Raw genomic sequence first — 20,093 nt, 5'->3', positions numbered from 1 at the left:
TGTGCGCTTTAGTGGGCACTTTATCAAGGAATTTAACACTTGTTTAACAGGGTTTCAAGAAAAAGAACCATAAACAAATCACAATTCCTCATCGCTAAAATTCAAGTCCAAACTTCTAATTACTCTAAGACCCTTTCAGATTTTTTTTCAACCAGCTCTCCAATTAATCCTGATTTCTTATTTCTGGCCACCTACTACCAGCCCACTGATGAAGTCTACCTACCATGTTTACTTCATAATTTTGTATATTTGGTGCAGCTTATACTACAGGCTCAAAGGCTATTTTAAATGAGGAAATGGAAGGGGGAAGAGACATGACACACTTCCTTCAAATAACACATATATTCGACATTTGAAAAGTTTACTGAAAACTTTTATTGTAATCAAAAAGTGACATACTGGGGTTGTAATGAATTCAGCAAATCATTCTGCTGATATTTTAGAACTGATACCAGCTTTTGCCAGGCAATTAAAAAAATTCAAATGTGAAAATTTCACAGTACAGTAAACTCCACCCCAACTAATTAATGGTGGTTAAAAATAATAGGCCCTAGCAAAACCTCTCATGTTACATGGTCACAACTCACAATTCTGTACAAAAGTTCGTGTTATAAAGCTCTGATGTAAAAATCAAATAATCAAGCAGCAATATTTTAAGTGCAGCACAGGGTCTTCCATATCATTATTTACAAGGCTTGAATCTCTTTACATTATAACAAAATTTAATACAGATGACTTAGTAATTAAGTCAATTTTTAAAAATCCGTCCTTTTATACAGGGACAGATTTCACTTTTTGGTCATCTTTCTCCTTCTCCTTTTCTTTATCTTTGCTCTTCTTTGACTTCTTTTTCTTGTGTTTGTGTTTTTGGCTTTTTTCCAATTCTACTTCGGCGCCCGCATGCTTCTTATGCTTCTTATGTTTTTTATGTTTCTTGTGCTTTTTCTTTTCCTTCTTCTTCTTCTTCTTCTTGCTGTCCTGACTCTCTGCAGAGCTGGCACTACTGCTGTGGCTTCGGGTTTGGCTTCCAGAAGGGCTATGACTTCTACTTGGACTAACACTAGGGCTGCTTTGACTCTGGCTCCTGGCTGTGCCTATCTGGCCGCCTGCTGCTGGGTCCAGGCTGTCTTTTGCTTTCTCCACGACTTTATCTTTCAGTTCCTTAGAAACTTTTCCTGAAGTTTCCTCCTCTTTTACAGACACATTGCTTTCACTGTCACTTTCATTATAGTCTGGTTCAAAAGCAGCTTCATCAGTTTCTCTAGTTAAGTCGGAGGAAAGTCGGGAGGAGTGACTTAACTGCGGTTTCGGCTTCACTGCATTCTTGTCAGTCTGCCCAGGAACTTGCTCTTTTTCAGTCTGTGGGTCTGGTGGGTTAAGCACATATGGTAATTTATTGCCACTTGACTCTTTATTGTTCCTTGCTTCTAACATGTGCTTCTCACGATCTTTACAAGGATTTTTATCTACAGGTTTTGTCTCTTCACTTGGGCGTTTAGTATCATAAGTGGCTTTGTGATCATGAGGTCTTTTGTCTCTTGAGGGACTGGAATTGCTCTTTTTGGAATCTCCTGTTCCCTTCTTGGGCAAATCTCTCTCCTCCCGTGGCTTAGTTTTCTGTCCAGATGCAGAATCTTTACTTCGAGAAGGAGAGTCTTTCCTTCTTGTTAATTCATTCCTTTCATCTCTACGTTTGGAACTTGAGTATTCTCTGTTGTCATAGTCGGGTTTTTTGTCTCTGTTGGGGGTAAAGTCTTTAGTTGAAGAACCTCGAACGGAATCATGCTTATCTGAAGTTCTCGTCTCTTTGGAAGATTGAGACAGACTTTTAAAATTTCCTTGTTCATTCAGACGGTCCAAGTTACTATCTTTCTCCGGCGGAGCGCTGTTCTTCCTCTTCTCAGGGTTTTCCTTCTCCAACACTGAATGATCTCGATCTTTGGTCTTCCCCTTTTCACTGGATGCAGAGTTCTTTGAACTTTTGATCTCATGTTGTATAAGTTCATGGCTCACTTCCTTGGTGAGTTTCTGAATTTTCTCTGATGACTCGCTTTCTTTTTCAGTATACTTGACTGTATTTAAGGGTTTAGTGCTAACATTTTTAATAACACTGGCGGGTTTTCCTACACTTGATATAGGCTGTGTTGTCTTAACATCTTCTTCTTCAGATTCAAAGTCATCTTTATCCCATTTGGACTGAGGAACCTGAATCATAATAATAACATCTTCAGCAGGAGCCGTATTGTCATTATTATACTCTTCCATAGTTTTAATGACAGTTCGTTTTGTATCTGTTTTTTCTTCAGATTTCCGCACAGGACTGCCTCCAGTTGAGCTCGTACTAAAAAAAAATTAAAATGCTGTTAATTTAATGAGGAATTTACTACTACTGAACACTGATAAATATAAAAAAGGCTAACTTAAACATAAATGTCCTTTTAACTCTCAAAAGCCAATAGCCCTACTCTGAGATTAAATGATTTAAATGTAGGATTGTGTTAAAAAAAAAAAAAAAGGCTCACCCACAAAATCTATTTACAACCTTCAACTCCTTTCTTTAAAGACAAGAATAAACCAAGCTAACCCCTTCTTAATTAACATACTACACTTTAGAATTAAAAGCATTGATAAAATTAAAGGAATTCTTTCCCCAAACATCCACACCCAACCACCCATAATCAGTTACCTGGTATAATCCACAAGCGTTGAGCTGGATCCTTCAGCTCCAGCTACTTTTCGTCTGACCTTTCCTTTGACTTTTTCTTGTTTAACTTTGCTAGATGTTGATTCCAATTTTTCAGAGGTTTCTTTTGTATTAGATACATTTTCTGTACTTCCAATTTTTTTACCAGTTTCTCTGTTGAGCTTGATTTTTTTGGCTGGGGCAGTTGATGATGAAGTTTTGTCTTTCTCAGGGGTCCTATCCATCTTTTCAATATCTGGTTCCATTTTGCGCTTTGGTGATGGTTTCACTATTTCAGTTACTTCTAGTTTAGAGATTTTCATTGAAGAGGATTCAAAATCTTTATCTACACCCTTTTCTTCAGTTTTTCTTTTTCTTTTTTCTCCCTTGCTGTCAGGTGGCTTACTTTTCTCACTAGGCTTCTTGGCCTTTTCTTCCTTATTAGTTAGCTTTTCTGATTTGACATCTTTGGAGTAATCCTTCTTCACTTTTTCCTCTTTGACTGGTTTTGTCTCTTGGTGTTCTTTTGCCGACTTAGAGTGAGCTTTCCTGGGGGTACCAATGATCTTTTCATCTTTTTGAGAGGAAGATGACGATTTAGCATTGTCAGTCTTTGGAGTCTCCTCTTTGGCTTTTTTAAGTGGAGGTTCAGGTCGAGGAGATTTTTCACGCTCTCCGTCTAGTTTTTCTTGAGGTCCCTTAGCAGGTTTTGCAACGTTTTCTTTTTTGGACACAGTAGAACCATCATTTTTCCGTTTGGTCTTATCACCTTTTGCTTTTGGTTTGTCTTTCTCCCTCTTGTCTTTTTCAGACACTGATTTAAAAGTGATAGATTCTGCATCCATTGGCTCATCTCTCACAGGTGTAGCATCATCTCGACTTGGGAGAACAAACAATGAATCTGTTTTATTTTCTTCACCACTTGTAGGTTCTCTCGATTTCCTAGAAGTTTCTAATAACTCAGGGTTTAGAAAGCCTTCACTTTCCTCCCCCTTTCTTCTTTTCCTATGTTTCTTATGTTTGTTTCCTTTACCATCTCCTGGGGCATTTTCACTCTCCTTCTCTTTCGACTTTGTGCTGTCCTTCTGATTGTGACTGTCTCTTGTTGAAAGCTTTTCTGGATAGTTGCCACCTAAATTTCGACTTCTATGGCTTTGTCCACCAGCATAATCTTCTCTGCGGCCTCTTGTGAAGGGAGAATTCCTGATATTAAGAGGTAAAAACCTCTCTGGAGAAAAGTTCTCTCTATTTGCTGATGGTCTAGGCTGTGCTCCAGTAGCATAACCTATTTTATAATACTTTTCATACCACTCTCTATATTTTCTCTCCCATTCTCGGTAACGCTCTTTTTCAAATGGGTCTCTAAAGTCAACACTCCTCCCATAATAAGCTTTCATGTCATAAGGTGGCGGAACTTCTCTGTATCTATTAAAATATTCACGTTCTGTTTCCCCTTGAGGCACGTTACGTTTATTAGGAGACTGTCCCCTAAATGCTTGAGGAGATCTTGACCGTGAATGATATCGTCTATATGGGGGTGACCTTGACCTAGATCGATGATATCCATGAGATCTAGACCGTGAACGGTAATTTCGGCTCTTGCCTCTGCCTCTTCTGGGGTATGGAGGTGATCGTGAATAGGAACGAGAGTGTGAGCGGCTAAATGATCGAGAATAAGAACGTGAACGTGTTGAACCAGATCTTGACTTAGAATAAGTATATGAACTTCTTGAATATGATGAACCACTATAGGGAGATTTAGACCTAAAAACAAAAACAAAACAATAGTTGATAGTTGAGAAATATATACAAAATAAAATACAGACTCAGATTCTAGCATGCTCTCCTCACGGTTCCATCTTTCTTTATATCAAATTTCATCTTAGATGATTAAAGAGGCACAGTGACCTCTACTGGAATGGAATAAAGTACACAAAGATCAGAGCAATCATTTGTTACAAAACAAAAGTGAAATCTTGACAATTAAGAGTGAAGCGCATTAATGTACCGTGAGTTATATGAGCTAATTAACATTAAACAAAATGCCAATTAAATTTAAATTTTACTTCCTATCTGGTTATTTAAGTAGGAGTAATTTCTTTGTCCTACGTTGGCCAATAGTCTAGCTTTGAAAGGAACCACATTTCAAATGTAAGCTTAAAAAATAAGTCTTTTAAACAAACTTCCAGGGAATTTTTATAATTCAGTTTTTCTATCGATAAAGCAGTCTGTATTCTACCACTACTTCAACAATTACACAGGTTAATGTTCCAGCAAGAAGCTGTAGCCTCAGGTAAAAGGGTCCTCAGAAATGTTCTTCAGCTATTTCTCTCTTTCCTTCCACAAACATTTCCCAATTATTTCACGCTACAAATAACTTCGAGGGACAAGGGCAATTTCATCCCCATAACTGCTCGTTCTACACAATAGAATTTACATTGAGACATTATTTCAATAAACAGATATTGGGAAATAAGCTACATGTCCATTTCTATAAACCTAGACCGAATCAGAAAAATTCCGTAAGTGCAATGTTATTTATATCCATAGCTAATCCCTGGATATTCAAAGTCCCATTTGTAATTCTGTTGTGAAGGCTTGCAAAACACTAACCTGGAAAATGAGCGCCTACGCTCCTTTTGAATCTTTTTGTATTCCATCAATTCCTTAGCAAAATCATTTGTAAACTCATCTAGCTTGGACTTTTTCTTTTCCCTAGTAAAATAAAGTTAAAGAGTGAAAGTTAACAAAAACCATTTAAGAAAACTAACAAGACAAATGTAATTAGATCATGAATGAAATGAATGAAATTGCCATTAGTTTTCCATTTTAAAACTATAAATAACTAAGAATCCCTGAGGAAGTTGCTTGTATGGCTTTGGCTTAATTTTTAGGTGATTTTTCTTGTACTAACTGGAAACACTAGAAAATGTTTCCAAAGATACCTGGTTGAATGTTACATCAGAAAATGAAAGTGTATGAGAATTTCAAACTGAAGCACTCACTCTTCTTTTAGCCGTCGCTGCTCTCTATAGAATTCTTCCCTGGACAACGGGGGTGCTTGTGTTGTTGAGATGGTATTTGAGTGAGCTGTCTGCACTCCTGAGGATACCCAAGTTGTCGATAAATTGGCCGGAGCCGGAGGAAAGCCTGGAGGAGGGACACTGTAGCCAGCAGGTGGTGGCTGGCCAGGAGGAAACTGAGGAGAGAACTGTGGAGGAGGCACAACTGGAGGGAGAGAAAGTGTATGGGGCGGGGGCGGGTATAAAGGAGGGGGTGGCACAGGCACAAAAACTGGAGTTGCTGGTAGCGACGGGCCTTGAGTTCTCTGTGATCTTTCGCTGTGGTGTCGTCCGCGGTTTATACTTCTGGAGAAATAAATCCGAGATATTACTCCTTCAAACTATAATCACCCAAGACAAGACAAGTAAGTGTCTTTTCTATCTGTAATTATCTTCAAACTTACAAATGATGGAATAGAATCAACTATTCAAATAAGAATAGGAACTTATTTATATGAAAATACAATTTTTAAGGCCACTTGGGGACCAAAATGATACAAGTTTATAAGGCCTTCTCTCTACGGAGACGCCATATTTAGAAGTTCTCTTTTGTGAAGTTCAGATTTATTACCACTCCACAAAGATCTTTTGTGACTTCCTAATCTGTCATTTAAAGGAACTGACAAGGTTAATGCCTCTCTGACCCAGGCCTCCCCAAAATGCCTTCCAAACCAAAACTTTCGATGAATAAAAACCACTTCCTGTAATCCTTTGAGGTAGGAAGTGTGGAAAGGATCCTTCTAAATGGTACTTCAAAAATACCTAAGTACAAGGTATTTTTGATTTTCATAATTTCATATTTCACCTGACATTATGTACATCATGAGCATTTCTCGATGTCATTAAAATGTCTTTAGAAACACAGTTTTAAATGGCTTCATAGCTTTTTGGTTTTGTTTCGTTTTTGCATTTAAAGTACTTTTTAATAATTGGTCACATTTTTTAAAAAAACTGGAAGTATAGTTTGTAACTATACTATACTATAACTATACTAGAATGTAACACACAAGGTTACATTAGTTTCAGGTGTGCAACACAGTGATTCAATAGGTCTATACCTTATGTGAGGTTCACAGTGTAACTACTGTCACCATACTACACTATCACAATACCACTGATTATATTCCCTATGCTCTACCTTTCATCCTCAAGAAAATAAGTACCACTCTTAACATTTGTCACTAACAACTAAAAATCTCAATGTTTTATTTCTAAGGGTTGGGTAAAAATAAAGAGTGCTGGCCAAAGTTTCTGAATTGTCCCTCATCAAAGAAATAGTGACTTCTTTAAAAGGTGGGCTTATTTCTGTAAGCTAAAGGTTCTTTAAATTATGAATAACTGGTACACAACAGCAGCAGCAGGGGTTTAGAGTTTAAGCTCTTTTCAGAGTCTGAATTAGTAAATATTATCTTCTATTAACATGTGAGCTAGTAACAAAGTTATTACTTAGCAATTCTCAAGGCAGCACTAGAAGATAAACCTTAATATTCTTGTTATAGAGTTAATTTAGAGGCCCTTTACCCTGGTGGCGAGTGTGACCTAGATAATAAGACTTAGGGCTTTGAAGAGTAACATTGCTTTTGCCTGTCCAGGGCAAAAGCCGTGAACAATTTCTTTGTCTCTTCTTTTGGAAAAGAGAAGGTGGGAGGAGATTCAGAAAATGGAGTCTAGAAGAGAAATAAATGCAAGCCTTCACACTTGGGAGGTGAGCAAGTTAACTTTCATCTTAAATTAAACTGTCACCTTAAATACTGTCTGGACCTTAATGATGTCCTTCTACCCTCAAAAGAGTAAATGTGAGGTAATATTCTGCCGTGTGCTTGGAGAAAGTAGTCACTGGGAAGGAGTATTAAAGATGTAGCCTAAAACCATCATTTAAAAGACTAAATGTAATCTATTCTTCTCTAGGCCTCAAGGGCAACTGAGGACTTAAGTGAGATAAGCATAAACCAAATGACCTCCCTCTCGTGCCACTGCTGTGCTTTAATTTCTTTGTGTTATATTTTTCAGCATGTCATCAGATTACAGTTTTTCAAGATGTTTAACAAGCCTACCTGTAGCAGCTCCTCTCCCCCCTTCTAATTTGCTGTGGTGGAGAAACCAGATATCCAAGCTTATTGGAACTGTGTGGAAAGATAAAATGGGCTTGAGTATAACACAGGATCTCTTAGTGTGTGGACTTTAAGACACGTATTTTAACTATTCTAGAAACTTTTTCTTCTTCCTGACCCCCATTCTGTAATTTGTTCCAGATAGAGGGGATATGAGCAAGTATTAAACTATTTTTTCAATTAACTATTGTGACAATAATTAAACCTCAATGTACAATATTTTTCACAATATGGTATTCCATTTAGCATTCTACAAGTGACTGAACTTGTTACAAGAGAAATAGAGCCCTTTTATCTGCTGGGCACTGTGCAGCTAAGGAACTAGCACTGTTCCAATTCTGCAGATGAGGCAATGGAGCTGAGTAAAACTGCATGCCCAAGGGTCATATAGCTGCTAAGTGCAGAGGCTGGGATTCCAACCCAAGCCTACCGATCTCCAAATCCTGTATTCCTTCTACCAACACAATCTGCTAAGTCTCTCACTTAGCATACTCTTGAAAATAAAAAAATCTGACTTATCTTTCAAACAAACAGATCAAAATTTTAGAATATAAGCCAGTTTATATAAATATATAAGCCTATTTATATAGATTACAGAAACAGAAATGATTGTATAAAGACCATTCATAAATAAATACACTAATTTTTAATGCCACAGACCATTATCAATACAAAGATCAAAATCCTATAGATTTTAATATGTAATAAAATTCCACTAATACAGACTATTCAAAATGAGAAACTGTTTGGTAGCCTTAATATGTTTACTCAAATCAAATTTTGAAAATCCATATCAAGGCTAGGAAAAAATTTAATCTATTAGCACAGTAAGTGATTCAACATTTAAAACACTCTTTCAAAAAAACAAAAAAAAAACCCCTACTTTCAATTACTACTTATCCATGAACTGAGATCCTGTCAAGATCACCATTTGCTAAGACATGAAAGTAACAAAAATTGATACGAATTTGTATTTTACCATTTTCAGAAAAGAATTACTCATTCTTTTAGAAAATAGTTCTTCACATAATCTTGAATTTATGCCACTTTACATAAAAACTACGATAACGTGGCATATGAAAGAGGAGTTCACAATAAAAAATATTCACCAACACATTTGATTCTAATTCCCATTATCTAGTTCAAAAGCAATCATCTGTAGATTTTTTAAACATATACTTACTGTTCCCAACCTGGTCGACCACCACCTGGACGAGCAGTATTTATTCTTACTGGACCTTGGAAACAAAAACAATAGGTAAATATGAAATCACATGTTAAGTAAAGTTACAACTATTTTTGAATGGAGAAAATGTTCAAACCAGAATGATTTTACTCACCAGTTGTGGGGATCAACTGTCCATGCAATAGTGACTGTCCAAGCAAAGATGGGGTTCCAAGTACAGGCACCTGGTAACCCTGTAGGAAAAAAACATGAATAAAAAGAAAGTTAAAAAAAAAAAAAAAAAGACAAAAGAGGGAGAGTTAAAAAAAAACAAAAAAAACCTGGAAGAAAAACTGTAAGACAAACCTCCAAATTTAAAAGCCAATCAAACTTACCTTCTCCTCCATAAGAGCAGTGATTGCGATTGAAGAGGCACCCTTTGAGTGCTCGGGCGCAAGGGCTGCAGCCGGCAGTATTTTACTATCAGAGTCCCTACAAAACAATGTAGTTTGCAATACATTAAGAAGTCATCAGAAATGGAGGATTAAGAGTAAAAAATTTACATATTATTACTAAGTCTGTCCACCCACCACCTGCATTAAGGTGAGTTAAATCAAAGCTGAAGAAAACTCTGGAGGAAAGTGAGAAGCCTAGACCTTTGCACAGTTCCTCAAACACACAATGTAAGTAAAAAGAAGGAATCTCCTTAAGGAGTCCCATCTGTGATAGCTATGAAAGAAATCAGTTCAGTTCTAAGAACAATAAAGCTTAAAAAAAAAAGTCAAAGTGTGGGACCTAAAGAAGACAGGATTAAGAGTGAATTCTACTTCCAGCTCCACCACTGAATCAAAGGGGTGATCTTAGAAAAGCCAATGAACCCTGAGACTCATTCCCACTGTTAATCACAGAAAATCAGTGAGAAGTCTTCCATATACATGTAAAGGTCCCAGTCCTCAAGATTTTTGCTTCAGTAGGTCTGTACAGATCCCTGGCATCTATTTTTTTTTTTTAAAGTTGTTGATTCTTGAATCACAAATCTGTACTTCTGAAGAATGAAGGAGAGTAAGTCGGAGGGGGAGACGAACCATGAGAGACAATGGACTCTGAAAAACAAACTGAGGGTTCTAGAGGGGAGGGGGGTGGGGGGATGGGTCAGCCTGGTGATGGGTATTAAAGACGGCACATTCTGCATGGAGCACTGGGTGTTATGCACAAACAATCATGGAACACTACATCAAAAACTAATGATGTAATGTATGGTGATTAACATAACAATAAAAAATTTAAAAAAGTTGTTGATTCTTTAAGAATTTATGAGCCACTGGATGACATGGTCAAAGGTCCTTTTTGTGTCTGAAGTGGTAGGATTTAAGTGAGTTTTCACTGGTCGTCTTCTACCTAATTTTGCTCCAGTGGTAGGAGCAAGTGGTAGGATTTAAGTGAGTTTTCACTGGTCATCTTCTACCTAAGTTTGCTCTTGTCAGTTTGTTTCTGACTTTTCTACTGCCACCAATGTTTTATTCCCTCTACTCCACCGATCCAAATTGTGCTTAGTTCTGCTCACATCAACTCTTTCTAATACCACCATTATGACCACAAGTGAATTTTCTCTATGATTTGACATTTAACAAGGGTTCTTGGCAACTTGTATAGTCCTTGACCTTGGGATGCTTAATCATTTGCCGAGTGAATCTCCTTCATTTATCTGTTCTTCCAATTAAGATTAAGTCATCTCTTACAAGGAAACCTTTAGAAGAGGGTTACTTTATTCCCCCACCTTACTGAGTACAATGATTCACAAGGATGATACATACTGCAGGTCACTACAACTACTAGAGCAATATACAACAATAAAAAACTGTATTACTGATCTCACTTGTTTCTGAAGAGTGAGAACTGCACACAGACTTACCGGAAAGGTCCATCTGATTTTTCTGAGTGGACTGATATGGAGACTGTCGCAGTTATATCAGGTACAGGAGCTGGGGTAGAAGATGAATTTCCGGGCACAGGAGGGGCCAAGGAAGACGGGTTAGAAGTTAATGAAGACATAGAGGGAGCTGGGTGAGTTGATGAAGATGTCACTGGAATCATCAGAGGATCCTGTTGTCTTGATATTGGAGATCTCATCAGAGGTTGTAGGTTCCGCTGGATGAGTGGTCTTGGAGGGGGTATTGGGGGTGGTGGTGGGGGTAACTGTTTTCGTAGTCTTTTTGTATAACCAGTTTCATTTTTGAAGTTATTAACAGCCTATATATACCAAACAGAAAAATGCAGGAAAATGTAAGGCTGTATTTACTCAAGTACAGTTTAAACAATCATAAAATTTTTTTTTAAAGATTTTACTTATTTGACAGAGAGAGAGAGAGACAGTGAGAGCAGGAACACAAGCAGGGGGAGCAGGAGAGAGGCAGGCTCCCTGCTTCAGCAGGGAGTCCAATGCAGGGCTCGATCCCAGGACCCTGGGATCATGACCTGAGCCGAAGGCAGACGCTTAATGACTGAGCCACCCAGGCGCCCCTGAACAATCAAAAAAAAAATTTTTTTTTTAAGACTTTATTCATTTATTTGACAGAGAGAGACACAGCAAGAAAGGGAACACAAGCAGGGGGAGTGGGAGAGGGAGAAGCAGGCTTCCCGCGGAGCAGGAAGCCTGATGCGGGGCTCGATCCCAGGACCCCGGGATCATGACCTGAGCCGAAGGCAGACACTTAACGACTGATCCACCCAGGCGCCCAACAATCAAAAATTTAAAAAAATTTTTTAGAAAAGGGATACAAAGATAGTTACCTGTCGTAAGAATTTATTGGCAATTAAAGCATCAGGAGAGACATCATTTTGATGGCATGTTGGACATGTATGATCATCTGATTCCAAGAGTGCTGTTCTTATACCTATGTCAAATATTTTAAATATTAATAAAAGCAGAGTACAAACTCAGTGTTTAGAGAATGAATTACAAAGACCACTTATATCTAATCAGTTACATTACTGTTTCCAAGCACACATCACTAATCATTTCTAAGATAAGATTAAGAAACTTAGAAGTAAAATCTCTCGCCTGATAGCACTCCTCTGCTAACTTCTACCTTTAAAAATAGAAATCATGAATATAATTTCAACAAACATTTAAACTAAGAGAAAAAGCACTCTTTCCTAAATACTATTCTCTTTGTTTAGTAGTTGGAATATTATAGGGGAAAATAGAAGTAAGATATAGTCTAGAAAGATAAAACTTTACATGGCTAACAGGCTTTTTAAAAAAGCCTCACAAGAAAAGTATAGGATAAAGACCAGAAGGGTTATTCAGGCAAGAAGGTCAGTGACACCTCCAGCACAGTGCACAGGAATAACGCTAAATTATAGATTCACTGATTATGCTTCAGTGTAGTAAAAAATCCAGTAATAAGTGGTTTGTTAAATCTAAGACACACTCTGAAACAAATCTTGAGTGACCTCTTTGTGACTTTGGCGTTCACTAAAAAGACCCCAAAATAAAGATTTATATTCCAAAGCTATGTTTAGAAATGAAAAAGGCCAGAGCAGGACTGAGGAGTAAAATTTTCAGATGATGTCATTTTCATCTGGGTTAAGAAGGGGCAAATTTAGAATACGTGGCAGAAAAAAACAAATGCTAATATAAATGATCAGAAAAAAAAGTCCCAAGCCACCACATGGCAAATGTTGGGCAGTATCTTTACAGACAGCAGTTCTCAATCAAACTTAGGAATTTAGAGTAAGCGATTTTTCACAATCCAGGAAAGGGATTTAAGTACCATTTAAAAATATTTCCAGAATATCTAAGGCCCAAAAAGCTTTCAAAATTTTGCATTCCATTTAAAACGTATAGGCAACAAAAATCCTACATTTCATAAAACCTCAGTACAGCTACCCTGATGAAGGTATAAGAGGTGGTCCATTCTAACTAATAATTAACAGGACAAAGAGGCTGTTGTTATTAAAAAAAAAAAAAAAAAAAGCAGCGACAAAGACGGTCCTTGCTATTAAATGCTCACTGATGAACTGACCAACTATTGACATTTTATACTTCAATATTAAAACCTATAATGTTGCTTAGAGCCTTTCCAGGTAAATACACATGTTCTAAGATCTACTCTTTGAAGGTTCAATGTTTCTTACATTCATCACAATAACTGTTTCCACAGCAGGGAATGACAACAGCATCAGTCATAATATCTTTGCAGATGAGACACAACAATTCATCTGGGATAGGATCATCTTCTTCTGAAGAAGAAGATGGCTCCTCTGGTAAGAAAGGTGGTTTTTCTTTCTTCCCAATTGCATATGCTTCTCTGTAAAAGAAGGTTTTACTGTTTTAACACTGTTAAGAAGGCAAAGTATTTCCAAGATACACACATGTTCTACTATGCCATATTTGGAACTTGTAATTCAGTACGATGCTAAATTTGTTTACACAAGTGTAGCACCTTCCAAAATAAGGGAGTAATTATGAACATCCTCCCCCTAAACAACAAAAAAGACATAAAACAAAATCCTAAACAAGTGTAACAAAAAGAAACAAACACTATAAAACTGGCTAACAGGATCTTAAGAATCCACAACTCTAGAACTAAGGGCCGGAGAATAAAGGAACACATTTGGTGCCACAAAATTATGTTTAAGTGGCAGAGACAGGATTTGAACTTAGACCTGACAACACCTTAGCCACAATTTTCCCTATCCTACCATATTACTTGAAAAACAAGTGAAATTTCCCCTCCACAGTCCCACAGTCCCAGAATGTGTGAAGGTACCAGAGTGAATGCTGTACCACAGGAAATAGAAATTGGTGCTGACATTACACAATCAAGGGGGATATTTCAAGGGAAATAGGACACTGCCAACCACACCAGTAGCTAGTAGACTGCAAAACCAGTGGTCTACTCATCATCAGTATTTTAAAAGAGAGACTAATCTATTAAAGCCAACTAAGAAATATAAATGACTTAAGTGATCAGAGTATGTGTTACAAAAATATAAAGTAACACTTCCACCATGGGGTCCATTTTTTTGGTTGAAGTGCATTTTGCAGAAATGTTGTATATTTAATATATTAAAAAGAAAGAAACACAATACACTATTCTCAGACTTGTCACTATTTCGAACACCCCCATCTTCTCTGTAATCAGGCAGATTTATGAAACACAGGAATTCCTAAATTCTTTCTACCTCATTTAGGAACAGTGTGTCAATCTCAACGCTGGAAATGAAAGAATCTCAGCTGTACGGAGTAGGGTACCTTAGGTGTGTTATTTGTGTTGCAGTTGCTCCATAGACATCACCACGATTCCAGAAATAAGTATCAATTTGCTTATGCCCCATTGTTCCCAATTTGTGAAAGAGGAGTCTCCCACTGCCCAAAAGAGAGAAAAGAAAAGAAAAAAAAAAAAAAGAGGAGAACAGAGGATAGAAAAAGAAACAGAAGAAGAGTCTGAGTTGCTTATCAGTGGTGTTAGTGGAGAGGGTGAAAGTTTCATTTAAAATATTTGGGCTCCCATTTTTCCCCAGTATTTGCTGTGTGTTTGGCACAAATGGGCTTTTGTATTTCAGCATTCAAAGGCAATGAAGTTAATTATTAGTTAGGGTTCACAAGGGTGGTGTTAATTTTTCCAACATAAATTTTTATTTAAATACTTTTACTTGTATATATTATATTAAGATGAAGCGGTCTGCTCTTAAATTGTGTCTGTAAAAATCAACCATTTCAACCTAAGTTGTTTGGAAGCATGTATGAAATGTCTGAATTAGAAACAGCATAACAACAGACTAGTCTAAGATGAACCACAAAACACAGGATGGTGACAGATAAAAAATAGATGGGGGTGAAACTGAGAAAGTGAACAGGGTTGGGAGTTTGGAAGAACATTCATTCCTATCCGTGAACTAAAACAAGGTACTTATTACTAAAGCACATACTTGAAACCACTCTGTCTGTTCCATATCATTTCGGTAGCATAGCCATCTTTCTCCATCACCCTCACCAGCTCACTACGCTTCAACATGACAGCATGAAGCTGAGGAAAACTGTTCTTCTGCACATTTTCCCTGTGTCACTATGAACATTGCCAGCTATTCTCTAAATTGATGTTTCTCAAGGTATGTCCTGAGGACGTGCTCACTTCATAATCCACTGGAGGACTGGTTAGAGAATGCAGTCCAAAGGGACAATTAATACTGTGCTCTGTATTATGAATTCACAGCTGCCCAGGGCAACTGCAAATGTAATTAGATGTATCAATAAGAGCAGATAAAATGAGAAGTTACCTAGTTGAACTATACCACTAGGTTTTCACATCCATTTCATTAAAATTGACTCATTAAGTAAAATCTGAAAACCCATTCAAAATAAGCACGAAGCTGTAGCATACAGCGCTGTAGCTCTTCTAAGCTAATGGCTTATAAAATAAACCATATTTTAGAATCTTAACACACAGTATATCTGAACTTATTCAAGAGGACTCAGTTTTTAATTTATTCTCGGCACTTATATCTGCCTCGACATCTTGTAGAACGTTTATGCTTAAGCCTTTTGTTTCTCAAAAAGATTAAGATATTTGTCTTCTTCACTTAAAAAATGTAGATAGCATATAAGATTATATGGGAGTATGTATGTGAATGAGGAAGAAAGCAGGGTATGACAGAAAAAGAAAAAATCAGAAGACTACAAGGGAAGTGGCACTCGGTGATAACAAAAAACCCCAAATCCATTTTAAATTTGCATTTCATGGAGCAGACTGCAGCCTCTCATTCTTCACATAGAAATGCAACACATGGAGACTAACAGTCTTGCTATACAATGCTCACAAGAAATCCAAATAGCCACGTTATGAGCCTGAGACCACAGAGAGTACTGGTGCCTGGCCGGACGGCGGCCTCACAGGTCATACCTAACTCGCATACTTACGCATCTATAGTTGGTATTGCATATTTTCCAGTGTTGGTAAGCATTGCACCTTTCATGTTAGGATCTTTCACCTCCATCATAAAACTTCTGGGAATACCAGTGCTCTTTTTAATCCTAGGACCAGATTCAAAGTTTTTATCCTATTCGGAGGGGAAAGGAGAAAGGAGGAAGAAAGCAAGCAATTACCTTTATTTAATATGAACTAACACACCGTGCTCATTAACTGCTTCTATTATTTGTAGTGCTTTACACATATGATCTCATTTAATCCTCACAATAGCCATGTGAGGGAAATACTGCTATAAGCATCTCGGTCTCACAGAGAAGAAACGACAGACCTGAAGAATCAAGTAGTTTGCCCAAGCTCACCCAGCTATTAAGTGGCAGAGCCAGGGTCTGAAGCCTGGTAATTTGGCTCCAGAGCCTGTACTCATTTGCCATTGTCATAGTGAAGGCAGTATTCACCAAGAAAAACACAATGGCTAAGAAATAATTAAGAAAAATAAAGTGTACCAGGGTTTTTACTCTGGACTTACCCCATTTGTTGGGCAATTCTTAATATAATGGCCAGGTTTACCACAACGAAAACAGGTGTAAGATGGAGGTGGTGGACCTAGAGGTTTCTTCATGTAACTGAAAGGGAAAAAAAAATTACATGTACACAAAAACTTGAAAAAACAATGCTTTTGATTGGGGGGGAAAAACCCACCCCAAAGTACCTATTAGTACGAAGCATTTATGGACTTACTTGATTGGGTCGTATTCATGGCCAGATTGCGACATCATTGCTTTAATTTTATCTTCTTCAGAAGCATTGGCTTCAGCCAGATTGGCAGTCTGTTTAACAGGTAATTATTTGACACACACATTAGAAACACATTTAAGACCACACAGCCAAAGACAACACCACTCATCCTGTAAAGAGCAGTATCTAATCTTGCATAAAACCTAAAACTGAAAACTATTTACATGTATAACCTAGAAGAGGCCCCGGGAGTTTCCTTAGGTCATTACATGATGTTTGGGTGTCTGCAGGGCTGAGGAAGGTTGTTCTGGGGGCACTCAAACCTTAGACCCTGTTTGTACCTTACATTAAGATTTGCATATGATTCCTCTAAGAGTTAAAAGCAGATTACGGAAACACTTGATATTTTAAATCTTCAAAATAATTCAAGTGTCACAACATAAAGACTTAATATTATCAACTTGGAGGTAGGGTTGTGGGTAGAACAACTGAACATATTATGCAGCTGGTATTAAGCCAGAAGACTCTTTAAGTAGTACCATCAGTTTCAAATTAGTGCAAAGCACATGCAACTGAGCACTCAGAATTATAAATCCAACTCTCCAAAGTTTTATGAACTTCATTCATCTTTAAGTTATTATATACAGAACAGTCTAGATATAAGCAGGGTCTAAGGGAGTGAGTCCTAATAACTTTAATCTTCAAGCATCTAGCACTCACATCAGCCATTCATTGGGTTTTATCTTTACATTCATCCACAAAACAAGCAACCAGTTTTAACATTTTATTGTAATTTTATATACAAAGAATGCTTAACATTAACAGAGCTTAGAACAACAGCAACATTTACAGAAAACTGGATTACAGATGTTGAACAACTAATTTGTTTGAACCCAAACATTAATTTACAAATAGTTAAAAAAAAAAAATCCCCCAAACCTCCAAAATTCCCCAACTGCTTCCCACAAAGAAACAATGGTAGGAACAGACCAAAACTCAAATATGGTCCTTACAGCACATAAGAATTAAAACCATGAACTATAAACTGCTTAAGAGGTTAACTCTATGCTAGACCACTTTGCATTAGAAAATTGTGAGAGGATGGTTTCAGCCCACTTGTGTCTTAGAATCATCAATTTTAATGTTTAGTTTTCCCGGAACAAGAGCTTAAAAAGCTTATTTGTTACTAGGACATTTTGGGGGGATACATTCTAGGGAAAAGGACACAACCTCTAACAAAGCCAAGGCTAAGATAGGGACAGCACTAATGGAAAATCCATCCAACTCGTTAATCTTGGTTATTTAAGTTTGGTTTTACATTTCCGATAGCAGGGGAAAAAGGATTTTTGGAAAATTGGAAGACTTCCTTCTTGGTCCTCAAAAATCTGCCTATTCTGTAATATATGTCTTTTTTTTGTTAAGGCATGATTTGCAAACTACATCTATAGTTTTAAAAAGTAATCCATCACTAGTGCTTTCCCAAACAAAAGTACACATTGTTGAGCAGAAAATGCAAGCAATTTTATCGCAAAACATGGCATATACAATTATTTCAGGAGGTAACAATTTGCCCCTCTGCCAAACATACACATTGGTATATTCCTGCAAACAGCTTATACATTTACACAATTCATGTAGTCTGTGTTCAAACAAATTAGGTTGTTTAAAACTTTTTCTAATGCAGACAGACTACAAGTCTATAGCATAAAGAAACAATTGTAACACATTTAAAATGTTGACCTTCATGGGATCAATTCAAATATTCGAGAAATAACCGTGCAATCGTCCATGTAAAGGAAAGCTTCTATTTTGGCTGCTTAAAGAAAGTCCACATAATTTACAGCCAAAACCAGGAAATTCCTCCAGAACTTTGTTAGTTTCCAATGTATAATTAAACAAAATGTATGAGGGAAAAAAAAACCAAGTAAGTGTAGCTTCATGTGTTTCTTCTGTCTTGAAGATGAACACTCCAACATTATGGTGAGGCTGCCAAAATACTCCCCCTATCTTCTCAAAACAGCAACTACTCTTTACAGGATAGTAATAATGTGTACAATGTTTTCGCAAAATACATCCTCCCCCAACCCCTCTTCAAACAATTGTTCCACATTAAAAAAATACGATGTTAGAAAAAGATTTATATTTTCAAGAATATATATATATATATATATATATACCTTTGTAAGCTGGGCCAGAGAAATAGACGCAGAAGAGTCATCAATCTGTTCACAAAAAATTAAACACACATTCAAGTTCCACACTGAAAACATCTGAAAGTGATCATTTAGTCCCTACTGCCACTTAATGTTCAAATATTGGGCATTTTCTTAGAAGTTTTCTAAAAAATGTTATTTCCAGTTTTAAAGCTGAAATTGTAGCTCACCCTGCTTTACCCTTCTCTACGTATTTCACACACAGTAAAAGGCTAAAGTTGAAGGGGACTCAATTACAATGAAAAGAACAGGGTGAAGAAAAATATATCACAGAAAATGTGTTCAGAGCAGTGACTAAATATTCAAGAAGAGTCCCGTGTCTATCGATGGTCTCTAAATCGGATAATGCTCAAGACAATGTACACTAGAGAGAATAAGAAATCTAACTTTCCTGGAATGCCATCATATAACACTGTAAAAACAAGCAGCTCTTTAAAGGCTCAGATAATTGCTTTAATAAACAGCTCCCACATAATTGCTACTTTTTTCTCTATTTTTGAGCATGTACTGTTCATTCTGAGTAAGTTTGTTTATTCTCCCATACAAAGAGTAAGAATGGCTTTTTGCCAAAGAAACCACAGCTTTATCAGGGCAAAGATGTTAAGCCAAAAAAAGGGAAACCAAAGGTAGCCTGGCGCAAAGGCAAACAGGGCTATCATAAGAGGATGGACTTTAATGTGTGAAGAAAGTTAATTTAATCAAATGGAGCGAGCAAGTATTATATATTGAAAGATGTAAGAAGGATTTTAAAAATGTATTTTCAAATGTGATATTAAAAATTTTTTCATTATTTGATCCCTGAAATGATTTTAATTATCAGTTTTTTAAAGTGTATATGTGTACATATGTACACACACACCCCCTTTAGCATATAACTCTAAAGATATGATTTCCCTATAGGTGTGCCAAAATGAAAACATTATTAGCTTCCTAGGTAGTAACTGGGTTGCTTATTCAACAGATTATAAATTTCTCATGCATTACTGGTCAGAACTCTTGTTTAAAATGGAGAGGATGTAACGAAACGTCTGGATCAAAGAAAAACAACAACAACAACAACAAAGTAAGTCTCCATCAGGTATTTTTCAAATATTCCAGAGAACTAAGAGTATTAAAATAAAAACAGCATGAGTCCCAAATAGAAGAGTCCCAATAGAGTCCCAAATAGAAATGTTACCAGTTTCAATAT

At 36.9% G+C, this 20,093-nt stretch overlaps 1 protein-coding gene across 5 annotated transcripts in view; it reads right to left on the bottom strand.

The window, feature by feature from the left end:
• Nucleotides 1–351: 351 nt before the first annotated feature.
• Nucleotides 352–20,093, bottom strand: part of RBBP6 (RB binding protein 6, ubiquitin ligase) — a 37,811-nt gene continuing 18,069 nt past the window's right edge. For 4 of the 5 annotated variants that reach the window (XM_028090387.2, XM_028090388.2, XM_028090386.1 and 1 more), the window contains 15 exons: nucleotides 18,869–18,913; nucleotides 16,695–16,783; nucleotides 16,483–16,579; nucleotides 15,947–16,086; nucleotides 13,162–13,334; nucleotides 11,812–11,915; nucleotides 10,934–11,271; nucleotides 9,417–9,513; nucleotides 9,197–9,275; nucleotides 9,040–9,094; nucleotides 7,800–7,868; nucleotides 5,689–6,051; nucleotides 5,297–5,398; nucleotides 2,687–4,447; nucleotides 352–2,341 (listed from right to left, as the gene is read on the bottom strand). In XM_028090387.2, the coding sequence (XP_027946188.1) occupies nucleotides 772–2,341; nucleotides 2,687–4,447; nucleotides 5,297–5,398; nucleotides 5,689–6,051; nucleotides 7,800–7,868; nucleotides 9,040–9,094; nucleotides 9,197–9,275; nucleotides 9,417–9,513; nucleotides 10,934–11,271; nucleotides 11,812–11,915; nucleotides 13,162–13,334; nucleotides 15,947–16,086; nucleotides 16,483–16,579; nucleotides 16,695–16,783; nucleotides 18,869–18,913 (5,082 nt within the window). In that variant the 3' untranslated portion in view covers nucleotides 352–771. The remainder of the gene's footprint in view (nucleotides 2,342–2,686; nucleotides 4,448–5,296; nucleotides 5,399–5,688; nucleotides 6,052–7,799; nucleotides 7,869–9,039; nucleotides 9,095–9,196; nucleotides 9,276–9,416; nucleotides 9,514–10,933; nucleotides 11,272–11,811; nucleotides 11,916–13,161; nucleotides 13,335–15,946; nucleotides 16,087–16,482; nucleotides 16,580–16,694; nucleotides 16,784–18,868; nucleotides 18,914–20,093) is intronic. The other variant, XM_028090390.2, reaches the window with a different exon arrangement.

The sequence above is a fragment of the Eumetopias jubatus genome, unplaced genomic scaffold (genome assembly GCF_037043125.1).
Source record: "Eumetopias jubatus isolate StellerSeaLion01/CBP00866 unplaced genomic scaffold, mEumJub1_p1.0 scaffold_12, whole genome shotgun sequence".
In the NCBI taxonomy this organism is placed as follows: domain Eukaryota; kingdom Metazoa; phylum Chordata; class Mammalia; order Carnivora; family Otariidae; genus Eumetopias; species Eumetopias jubatus.
Note: the sequence above shows the minus strand (reverse complement) of the source record. Positions and strands in the feature narration are given on the sequence as shown.